The sequence below is a fragment of the Anomaloglossus baeobatrachus genome, chromosome 3, assembly GCF_048569485.1.
Source record: "Anomaloglossus baeobatrachus isolate aAnoBae1 chromosome 3, aAnoBae1.hap1, whole genome shotgun sequence".
Taxonomy (NCBI): domain Eukaryota; kingdom Metazoa; phylum Chordata; class Amphibia; order Anura; family Aromobatidae; genus Anomaloglossus; species Anomaloglossus baeobatrachus.
This window is the reverse complement of record NC_134355.1, coordinates 203972872-203985168: the sequence shown is the minus strand read 5'-3', so window position 1 is coordinate 203985168 and position 12297 is coordinate 203972872. Positions and strand designations below refer to the sequence as shown.

The 12297-nt window shown below is 43.2% G+C and overlaps 1 protein-coding gene across 2 annotated transcripts in view; it reads left to right on the top strand.

Moving 5' to 3' along the window:
* Nucleotides 1-12297, top strand: part of SMOC2 (SPARC related modular calcium binding 2) — a 767036-nt gene that overhangs the window by 423110 nt on the left and 331629 nt on the right. For both annotated transcript variants that reach the window (XM_075339692.1, XM_075339691.1), the window contains one exon: nucleotides 11727-11913. In XM_075339692.1, coding sequence (XP_075195807.1) covers nucleotides 11727-11913 — 187 coding nt within the window. The remainder of the gene's footprint in view (nucleotides 1-11726; nucleotides 11914-12297) is intronic.

Below are 12297 nucleotides of genomic sequence, written 5' to 3'. Positions count from 1 at the left end.
AACATGAGTGGCAAAATGACAGATGCTGGTGGAAAGGGGAAGAGGCGTGGTGGAAAAGGCAAAAAAGGTGTTGTCCGTGGGGAAGGTGGCAAAGCTCCATTATCATCTGCTGAAGATAGAGCATCTACCAGCAAAAGTAAGATGTCTACTACTTACCGTGGACAATCCGATGTGCTCCCTTTTTTACGGACACGAACAACAGGAACAAAGGTAGATGATGGCCAAAAAAGGAAAATGCTTGAATGGATCTCAAGTGGTCCAACAAGTGCCCTCTCAGCCACTTCAAGTACCGCATCCAAAAAACACCAGTCCTCTGAGTTGTCATCCCAATCAAACTTGCTTTCTCCCAGCTCTGAAGTCTCCATCAGCCCTGCACAGTATGGTGGAACTGAGATGGCTGAGTCTGCAGAGCTGTTCAGTCACACTATAGCCTGGGAATCAGAGGTCTGCTCCCAAGCTACAGTGAGTACAGAACAGGAAATGGTCTGCAGTGATGCCCAGAACCTTTGTGACTCTGATTCAGGCCGTGAGGAACAAGTTTCTGAGCATAATGTTGACCCTTTGTCACAAACTGTAACACCTGTGGTTATAGACAATGAGGAACATACTGATGAAGATGAGACGCAGATACCCGATTGGGATGATAACTTAAATATTCGGTCAGGGCAAGAAGAGGCTCGGTCTGAGGGGGAGGGGAGTGCGAACACAACAATTGATGATGAAGTTCTAGATCCCACCTACTGTCAACCCACAGTCAGGCACTCGAGGAGGTCAACAGAGGCTGTGGAGGAGGATGCAACTGATGACGAAGTTACCTTGCGCCTTCCTGGACAGAGTCGGAGTACTGGTAGCACGTCTACAACGGCATCCTCAGCCACCACTCTGCCTCTGAGCATTATTCGGGGTGGATCAACAGGTCGCATGGCCTCTAAGCCTTGCCTAGCCTGGTCCTTTTTTGACATAGAAAAAGATCGCCCAAATTATGTGATCTGTAAAATTTGTCATGGTTCTCTTAGTAGAGGTCAAAACCTCAGCAGTTTGACAACTTCTTCCATGAATCGTCACATGAATAAATATCATATGGCCCGGTGGGAAGCTCACCGTGCTGCAATGCGGCCTAGCGGAGCGAACCATCGACCGCCTGCCCCTTCCAGTGCATCCGCGCGCTCGTCATCTTCTACGACTGTGGGGACAGCTGTCACACCTTTTTTTCCACCCACAACTTCCACCACTGTAACCGCAACAGGCAGTTTGCTTGGTAGGTCGTCAGTTGGTTTGGAAGGGGAAACAAGTGAGTGTGTACAGCTCTCTCAGACATCGATAGCACCAACATTGGATGAAGGCAACATCATGTCTCCGCCTGCACTTTCCTCACAAACCTGCATTTTTCCAGGGACACCCTACTCAACACCGTCTACACACAGCAGCCAGATCTCTGTCCCTCAGATGTGGTCAAATAAAAGGCCACTTCCTGCGACCCATGACAAAGCTAAGAGGTTGACTCTATCCCTCTGTAAGCTGTTGGCTACCGAAATGCTGCCTTTCCGCCTAGTGGACACACAGGATTTTAGAGACCTTATGTCTGTCGCTGTGCCCCAGTACCAGATGCCTAGTCACCACTACTTCTCTAAGAAAGGTGTGCCCGCGCTACACCAGCATGTCGCACACAACATCACCGCTTTTTGAGAAACTCTGTGTGTGAACGGGTGCATTTCACCACCGATACTTGGACCAGTAAGCATGGACAGGGACGTTACATGTCGCTCACTGGGCACTGGGTAACTATGGTGATAGATGGTGAAGGGTCTGCTGCACAAGTCTTGCCGTCCCCACGACTTGTGTGTCAATCCTCTGTCTGTCCAAGTTCCGCCACTGCTTCTGCATCCTCCACCTCATCTGGGTCCTCCACCTCCGCCCCAAGCCTGCCTGGTCAGGCCACCAGCGTTCTCACTGCGCAGAAGGAATCACGCACCCCTCATTACTATGCTGGCAGCAGAGCGCAACGGCATCAGGCGGTCTTTAGCTTGACATGTCTTGGGAATAAGAGTCACACAGCTGAGGAGTTGTGGTCAGCTCTGCGGTCCGAGTTTAATAAATGGTTGTCTCCACTCAACCTGCAGCCTGGTAAGGCCGTGTGCGACAATGCTGCAAACCTGGGTGCGGCCCTTCGCCTGGGCAAGGTGACACACGTACCTTGTATGGCTCACGTGTTGAACCTTGTCGTGCAGCAATTTTTAACACACTATCCCGGCCTAGATGGCCTTCTGAACAGGGCACGAAAACTGTCTGCTCACTTCCGCCGTTCAAGCGCCGCAGCTGAGCGACTTGCATCGCTCCAGAAGTCTTTTGGCCTGCCGGTTCATCGCCTGAAATGCGATGTGGCGACACGCTGGAATTCAACTCTCCACATGTTACAGCGACTGTGGCAGCACCGCCGTGCCCTGGTGCAATACGTCATGACGTATAGCCTGGGCCAACGAGATGCAGAGGTGGGGCAGATCACCCTGATGGAGTGGTCTCAGATCAAGGACCTATGCACCCTTCTGCACAGTTTCGACATGGCGACGAATATGTTTAGCGCTGACAATGCCATTATCAGCATGAGGATTCCAGTCATTTACATGCTGGAGCACACGCTAAACACTATTCGGAGTCAGGGGGTGGGACAACAGGAAGGGGATGAACTACAGGAGGATTCATATGCGCAAGACACAACAACATCACCAAGGTCCAGACGTTCATCATCACCAAGGCGCCAGGCATGGGACCATGGGGGACAGGGATCAACAAGGGCGCATGGTAGCAGGCGAGATGTTGAGGAAGGTGCAGGAGGACATGAAGAAATGGAGGACGAACTGTCCATGGACATGGAAGACTCAGCAGATGAGGGAGACCTTGGTCAAATTTCAGTTGAAAGAGGTTGGGGGGAGATGTCAGAGGAAGAAAGAACGGTTAGCACCTCTATGCCACAAACACAGCGTGGACTTGGTCCGCATGGCTGCGCAAGACACATGAGTGCCTTCTTGTTGCACTACCTCCAACATGACCCTCGTATTGTCAAAATTAGAAGTGATGATGACTACTGGCTAGCCACACTATTAGATCCCCGGTACAAGTCCAAATTTTGTGACATAATTCCAGCCATAGAAAGGGACGCACGTATGCAGGAGTATCAGCAGAAGCTGTTACTCGATCTTAGATCCGCTTTTCCACCAAACAACCGTGCAGGTGCAGGGAGTGAATCTCCCAGTTGTAACTTGACAAACATGGGACGGTCTCGTCATCTTCAACAGTCTACACGTACCAGTAGGACCGTATCTGGTGCTGGTAACAGCAATTTTATGGAATCTTTTCATAATTTTTTTAGACCCTCCTTTGCAAGGCCACCAGAGACAACAAGTCTGACACATAGTCAACGGCTGGAGAGGATGATACAGGAGTATCTACAAATGAACATCGATGCCATGACTTTGCAAATGGAGCCTTGCTCATTTTGGGCTTCAAATCTAGAAAAATGGGCAGAGCTCTCCAGTTACGCCTTGGAGATTTTGTCGTGTCCAGCTGCCAGCATTGTCTCTGAACGTGTCTTCAGTGCTGCTGGGTGTGTGCTGACAGATAAGCGCACGCGTCTGTCCAGTGACAATGTGGACAGACTGACGTTCATCAAAATGAACAAGTCATGGATCCAGAAGGAATTTACAACCCCTGTGTCATCCTGGGGAGAGTAAATGCTTGTGGATTTGGAATGTGCTTGATGCAAATCTAGCTGTGAAGTGTACAACTAGGGCACAAGTGCTGCCACTGAATGAGTGGGTGTGTGTGGGGCACAATTTTTGGAAAAAAGGGAGGCTCCGCTTGGAGTTACCCTTGCTTGATGTGTTTTTAAAAGAAGCCAAGATGAACAGAGCTGGGATCAGGAAAGACTTTGCTACCTACCCCGGTGTCATCCTGGGGACGGATAAGAATGGCGTATTTTGGAATGTGCTTGATGCAAATCTAGCTGTGAAGTGTACAACTAGGGCACAAGTGCTGCCACTGAATGGGTGGGTGTGTGTGGGGCACAATTTTTGGAAAAAAAGGGAGGCTCCGCTTGGAGTAACCCTTGCTTGATGTGTTTTTAAAAGTAGCCAAGATGAACAGAGCTGGGATCAGGAAAGACTTTGCTACCTACCCCGGTGTCATCCTGGGGACGGATAAGAATGGCGTATTTTGGAATGTGCTTAATGCAAATCTAGCTGTGAAGTGTACAACTAGGGCACAAGTGCTGCCACTGAATGGGTGGGTGTGTGTGGGGCACAATTTTTGGAAAAAAGGGAGGCTCCGCTTGGAGTAACCCTTGCTTGATGTGTTTTTAAAAGAAGCCAAGATGAACAGAGCTGGGATCAGGAAAGACTTTGCTACCTACCCCGGTGTCATCCTGGGGACGGTTAAGTATGGCGTATTTTTGAATGTGCTTGATGCAAATCTAGCTGTGAAGTGTACAACTAGGGCACAAGTGCTGCCACTGAATGGGTGGGTGTGTGTGGGGCCCAATTTTTGGAAAAAATGGGAGACTACACTTGGAGTCACCGTGCGGTGTTTTACATGATTTTAGAAGGGCGTGCCATGCCTATATCTGTGTGTCCTCCTCTTTTTCCTTGTCCAGCTGTTTTGTTTTCGCATGAGTATATGTCCTTGTCACTTTCCCATGTGTTTGTGTTGTGTTGTGAGTTGTTTGTCACCTTTTGGACACCTTTGAGGGTGTTTTCTAGGTGTTTTTATGTGTTTGTGATTGCCTGCCATTGTTTCCTATGCAGTTCGAGTTCGGTTCGTCGAACGTTCGACGAGCTGAACTCGAACGGGACCTCCGTTCGGCGAACCGACCTCGAGCCGAACCGGGACCGGTTCGCTCATCTCTAGTCCTCACACCTAGAAAATGGGGGATACGTTCCCTGAACGTGTCCCCCATATTCTAGAAGGTCCAGAGTCGACGTGGGACGTCCAAATGGATTACAGCGGATTTTTTTTTCTTTAATTTTCAATAAATTGGTCAATCAGGGAATGTTTTGGGGAGTGTTTTTTCAAATACATTTTTTTTGTTGTCAATTTTTTTTTTATTACTGTCAATTAGTTATGTCGGGTTTCTGATAGACGCCGTGACATAACTAATTGCTGGGCTTGATGCCAGGTGACATTACACACCTGGTATCAACCCCATTTATTACCCCGTTTGCCAACGCACCAGGGCGCGGGATGAGCTGGGGCGAAGCGCCAGAATTGGCGCATCTAATGGATGCGCCACTTCTGGGGCGGCTGGGGCCTGCTATTTTTAGGCTGGGAAGAGTCCAATAACCATGGCTCTTCCCATCCTGAGAATACCAGACCCCAGCTGTCAGCTTCACCTTGGCTGGTGATCTAATTTTGGGGGGACACCATGTTTGTTTTGTTTTTTTTAATTATTTATTTATAAATAATTAAAAAAAAAAACAGCTTGGGGAGCCCTCCAAATTGATCACCAGCCAAGGTGAAGCTGTCAGCTGTGGTTTGCAGGCTACAGCTGTCTGCTTTACCCTAGCTGGCTATCAAAAATTGGGGGGACCCCACATCATTTATTTTAATTATTTTTTTTTCTTTTTGGGCTAAATACAAGGCTAGGCACCCTTTAGTGCCACATGAAAGGCACTAAAGGGCGCCAGCTTAGAATATGCAGGGGGGTGGGACGTTATATATGTTTGACATCTATCCATTCATCCATTGTAGCATTTTAGGCTATGTGCCCACAATCAGGGTTTGCAGCGTTTTGGACGCAGAGTGTTTTCCCTGCGTCCATAACGCTGCGTTGTGCAGTAGAAGCACAGTGGAAGGATTTTTAGAAATCCCGTGCCCACTGTGCTTCTTTTCTCCGCAGCATAAACCGACCTGTGGCGCAGCTTCCTGAGCCTCAGCATGTCAATTTATGCTGCGGAGATGAGTGTTCTCTGCAGGTAGCATAGAGCTCCACAGCGGCCTGAACCCAAATCGTGGGCATGGGCAGCTGCGTTCTCCCGTGGACAAAACTCACATCTCTGCAGGAAGGCTGACACTGTGTACTGGACGCCGTGTCGCTGGATCATGGCCACATAGCCTAAAAGAGAGAAATGTGTTGCTACAGCAACATTTTTGTGAAGTACCTGTGGATTCAAAATGCTTACTATACTTCTGAATAAAATCCTTGAGGGATCCAGTTTCCAAAATGGAGTCACTTGTGGGGGGTTTCTAATGTATAGGTACCCAAGAGGCCCTGCTAATGTGACATGGTGCGCGCAATTTATTTCAACTTTTCCAAAATTCAAATGGTGCTCCTTCCATTCCAAGCCCTCCCATATATCCAAACAGAGGTTTTTGGCCACATATGGGGTATCCCTGCGCTCACAAGAAATTGGATAACAACCTGTGGGGTCCATGTTTTGTTGTTGCCTCTTGAAAAAGTGAGAAATGTGATGCTAAAGAAACATTTTTGTGAAAAAAATGAAAATTTTCAATATGGCAACCTAAGCTTATCAAATTCTGTGAAGTATTCGTGGATTCAAAATGCTCAATATACACCTTGATAAAAGCCTTGAGGTTTCTTGATTCCAGAATGGGGTCACTTGTGGGGGGCCTCTACTGTTTAGGCACTTTAGGGGCTTTCCAAATGCGACATAGCGTCCACTAATTATTCCAGCCAAATGTTCAGTCAAATTGCACTCCTTCCCTTCCAAGACCTGCCGTGTGCCCAAACAGTTGATTTCCACCACATATAAGATATCACCAAACTCAGGAGAAATTGCAGAATACATTTCATGGTGATTTTTTTCCTGTTACCCTTGTGAAAAAAAAAGCTACCTGGTTGAAGTAACAATTTTGTGGTAAAATTTTATTTTTTTATTTTCATGGCTCAACGTTATAAACTTCTGTGAAGCACCTGGGGGTTCAGGGTACTCACCAAACATCTAGATAAATTCCTTGAGAGGCCTAGTTTCCAATATGGGGTCACTTGTGGTGGTTTTTTGCTGTTTACGTACCTTAGGGGTCCTCCAAATGCAACATGGTGCCCGCAATCTTTTTCAGCCAAATTTCCTTTCCAAAATTCAAATATTGCTCCTTTCGTTCCAAGCCCTCCCATTTGTCCAAACAAAGGTTTCAGACCACATGTGAGGTATCACCGCGCTCATAAAAAAGTGGGTAACAAATATTTGGGTCAAATTTTTGGAATTACCTCTTGAAAAAGTGAGAGAATTGATTCTAAAGCAACATTTTTGAGAAAAAAATTACAATTTTCAATATGACAAAGTAACGTTATCAAAATCTGTGAAGAACCTGTGGGTCCAAAATGCTCAGTATACCCCTCGATAGAAGCTTTAAGGGGTCTAGTTTCCAAAATGGGGTCACTTGAGGGGGGCTCCTGCTGTTTAGGTACCTTAGGGGATCTGTAAAAGCAACATGGTGCCCGCAATCTGTTTCAGCCAACTTTGCTTTCCAAAATTCAAATATTGCTCCTTTCATTCCAAGCCCTCCCATTTACCCAAACAAAGGTTTCTGACCACATGTGGGGTATCGGCGCGCTCATAAGAAAGTGGGTAACAAAGTGTGAGGTCCAATTTTTGGTGTTACCTCTTGAAAAAGTAAGAAAATTAGTGCTAAAGTAACATTTTTAGGTAAAATGTTAATTTTTATTTTTTTTCATTCCATATTACTTTAGTTCCTGTGAAGCACCTGAAGGGTTAATAAACTTCTTGAATGTGGTTTTGAGTACCTTGAGGGGTGCAGGTTTTAGAATGGTGTCACTTTTGCGTATTTTCTGTCACCCAGGCCTGTCAAAGTCACATCAAATGGGATGTGGTCCCTAAAAAATGGTTTTGTAAATTTTGTTGAAAAAATGGGAAATTGCTGACGAACTTTGAACCCTTCTAACTTCCTAACCCCAAAAAATTTTGTTTCAAAAATTGCGCTGATCTAAAGTAGACAAGTGGGAAATGTTATTTATTAACTATTTTGTGTGACATAACTCTCCGGTTTATGGGCATAAAAATTAAAAGTTTGAAACTTGCAAAATTTTTAATTTTTTTGTCAAATTTCAGATTTTTTCACAAATAAAATAAAAAAATATCATCCTAAATTTACCTCTAACATGAAGCCCAATATGTCACGAAAAAACAATCTCAGAATCACCGGGATCCATTGAAGCATTCCAGAGTTATAACCTTATAAAGTGACACTGGTCAAAATTGCAAAAAATGGCCTGGGCATTAAGTACAAAACTGGCTTCGTCCTTAAGGGGTTAAAAAAAACAATTCTCCATTTTATTTATTTTTTTACATTTCTGTTTTTTCACTAACAACTACAGTAACACTAACAAACTAGAAGAGTTACAATGGGACTAGGTATCCTATTTACTTTTGCTAATTTTTCAGCATTGATGCACAAACTGAGAGAGGTTCAGCAATGTGGTGACGATTTAGACACTATATAAAGAACAAAAAAAAAACAAAACAACAAGATAACCAGCACTAAATGTGCACTACTGCACTAAAAATTCCAAACTGTACTTATTAGTAAAATTTGAGATTTTTGGCAAGAAATTGCAGTTTATTGAGCTACCCCGCCATGTCCAGGCAAATCTCTTTGGGGCAGTCCTACTATAAAATATTTTTATATAAAATGTGCCATACGGCCTCACATATGAAAAAAGTAGAACTGTTCTTATCAGCACTTACTTGGTGCTTTGCAATCCCGTACCCATGACTGAATCATGGCTGTGGGTGGGACAGGCCCAAGCAAATGCTGCTTGAAGTAAATAGCCTGTGGACAGGGCTTGATGACTGAATGTAAACAGCCACCAATTGCCAAAATCAAGACAGGTGGAATACAACCCAAATTCAGTTCAACAGCAAGGTGGCGGTCAGCCACCGACTAATTCAATGAAGAAAAAACAAGATAGCTAGCACTAAATGTGCACTGCACTAAAAATTCCAAACCTTACTTACTATTAAAATTTGAGATTTTTTGGCAAAAAATTGCAATTTTTTGAGCTACCCCACCACATCATCGCAAATCTATTTGGGGCAGTCCTACTCTAAAATATTTTTATTTAAAATGTGCCATACGGCCGCACATATGAAAAAAGTAGAACTGTTCTTAGCAGCACTTACCTGGTGCTTCTTAATCCCCTACCTATATAAAGAACAGATGAACAGAAAAATCTGTTTTCCTCTATATGAAATCAACTTATAAAAGAAAAAAGAGAGACTGTGCTTTATAGCGTACTTCTAGGGACTAAAATCAGAAGTAAGGGGTTCTAATCTGATGAAAGTTGGAGCACTGTCTCGAGAGAACATGACGCTGTTGTCACTGTTTAATATTATATGTAAGTTTGTTTAAAAGGAACCTGTAATGGCACATGACACTATTAACCTGCAGATTAGGAGTTAATCTGCAGGTTAATAGCATTATGACAATGAACTTTATTTCTCCCAGTAGCTACCAGCTTTTAGTCATACAAGCGTGCCCGAAGCAACTGCAGTCACTGCTTACTACAGTGAGGGTGGTGGCTATAAATACATCTCACACTGACTGATAGCTAGCTCAGTGGTGTGTAGGTACAGAGCCAGGTATCAGTCAGTGCCAGGGTGTGATTACAGCTGCTGCTCCTAGTGCTGTGAGCGGTGACTGTACGTAATTATTAGCCAACCATTAGCAACCAGACAACATGGGTAGATGAAGCAAGGTAGTACAGACTACGCGTTTTGGTGATAAAAAAATCACCTTCATCATAGTTTGAATTAGCCTCTTAAGTAATTAGGAGAGTGGGTGGATCACCATCCTCAGCCCCTGGTATTTGATATTCAGACTTTTATTAAAGACACCAAAAATGTGGTTAATGTATTTGACAAGTTTGTATGTTAAGAAGGATACTCATGGCTTAGTTGTGATGTAGTGTCCTTATATCCTTCAATCCCCATAACAATGCAATTCAAACATTAGCGGATCATCTAGACAGATATAGTAACTACAAAATTGAAATAAAATAATTTATAATTATGGCAGTAGAATTTCTACTAAAACATAACTATTTCACTTTTGATAACAGGTATTTTTCACAGATAAGAGGCATTAGTATGGGAGACACATTTTCCCCATCGCTAGCAAACATAGTGATGGGGAAAGGGGAGGAAACGTTTTTGTATGGAGATGAGAACCCCTTTTTTGATAAAAATACATTGGCTTTATTGATGACTTACTGATTATGTATAACAAATAACATATGAAGACTCGCAGTTTAATTGATGGATAACAGGAAAATGCTCATCAGTATTAAGATTTACAAAAATCCAGCATTTCGATTTCACAGCACAAGCAACTTTTATGATTTCACTAAAAAGGGATTGCAAGACTAATTTAATTTTGTACACTCTTTTGATTAAATATGGTCATTTGAAATTTAGTGTGTTCAATTTATAAATTTCTCCTACAACCAAGGGTTCATTTACAAAGTTTCTTCTCTGTGGGCATTTACTTGTCCCCCTCCCAAATCATAAGAAGGCAGAGTCATAAAGTAAGAAAAAAAGTAAATGCCCAGACATATGGTCAAACACAGGCATTTTCAGCATTAACTGATTGAACCTGATGTATACGACTTGATCATGCTGAGAACTCTTCACTCCCTTTGCTTCTTGCCTTACAGTCCTGGGAGAGATAAGAGCTGCTGTTTGGGAGAGTCTGGTAAGAGCAGTGTTTGTCATATACAATGTCCTGGCCCTACTAAGGGTATCAGGGAATATGGAGCTTGGCGCCATCACCTGACACCTGTAGTAGGTCCAGAGTGTTGTTTGTGACAACTGCTTCTCCTATGATGATTTTCACTGTGCCAGGTGGTCTTCTTGCTCTATAATGATGGGAGTGAGAAGTTCTCAACATGATCAAGTGAGACATATCAAGTCTCACCAAATACGCTGAAAATGCCTGTGTTTGACCTTCATGTGGGCATTTGCTTAATTTTCACCTCTATATAATTTAAAGAAAAGCAGCACTGTTAATTTTAAAGAGGGAGTACATGCCTTTAAGTACTTGATTGAACAGTCCCTAATAGTCAACAAATATTGAGAGTGAGGCAGCACATTCAATGAAATGAGCCATTTATCAACCGATGTAACGCTCCAGCTCCAGTTAGCTTTTCTCAAGCATGGAATAATAAAAGGTTAATTTCTCTGGCGGTGATGTCTCACTATCCTTATCTTTCTCCTCTATGATGTGGTCTTATTATGATTGGGCAGTTTCATAGAGGATAAGATAAATACCCCCAGAGCATAATCTCTGTTAACAGTCCTTATGTTGAAGGGAAAATGTATATTTTGGGAGCACTAAATTTAAAATGCCATTATTGAGGCAAAACGGTATAGAAAAAAACATTTCAAACAGTTCCTTAGCCCATTTTTAGTGATATATACAGTTGAAAAAAGTTGTGAAAAGTCCTCTTAAACACCTGCTTGTCTTAAGGCATTAAAACATGACACTGATGTAGACTAAAAGATTCTTTACAATCTGTTTAGTGTCATACAAACAATAACTGACGTTTCCTTTTTTTTTTTTTTTTTTATTGTTACGAGTGTATTCTGTATTTACTGGTTGAATGCAATAAAAACTTTCTCTTTTTTTCAGTCGGGACTGTAAGGTCATTAGTGTTAAAAAGGCAATATTTCTAAAATTGTTACTATTACTGTCTTTCACAGCATCATCCTGTGATCAGGAACATCAGTCTGCCCTAGAAGAAGCCAGACAACCAAAGAATGACAATGTATTCATTCCTGAGTGTGCAAATGGAGGATTATACAAGCCTGTACAGTGTCACCCATCCACAGGATACTGCTGGTGTGTCCTTGTAGACACGGGTCGACCCATACCTGGCACATCCACAAGGTAAAAAGATTTATTATTTCATGAATGTGAATAACACTGAAGAACACATCTACTGATTAAATAAAATATAACACCATTACTGTTTGATTTACCAAAACTTGGTAAATATTAATAAAAGGAGTTTTCCACACATGGAGACCGCTAAGGTATCTAAGTGAATGCAGCCATCTTCATAGTATGGTTTGCCACTTCCAAATACAGGAAGCCATGGGTCTTTATTGACAGAGCTGGTGTGTAATGCCCAAGTAGTATTTTTCATCCACAATCTCATAATTTCATGCATTTACCAATTTTCATCAGTACAGTAGTTGCCTGCTTTAGAGTTTAGTTTTGTTGTGAAACTGAAATGACACAGAAGGGGGTGCAAATGGTATCTTATCCGGT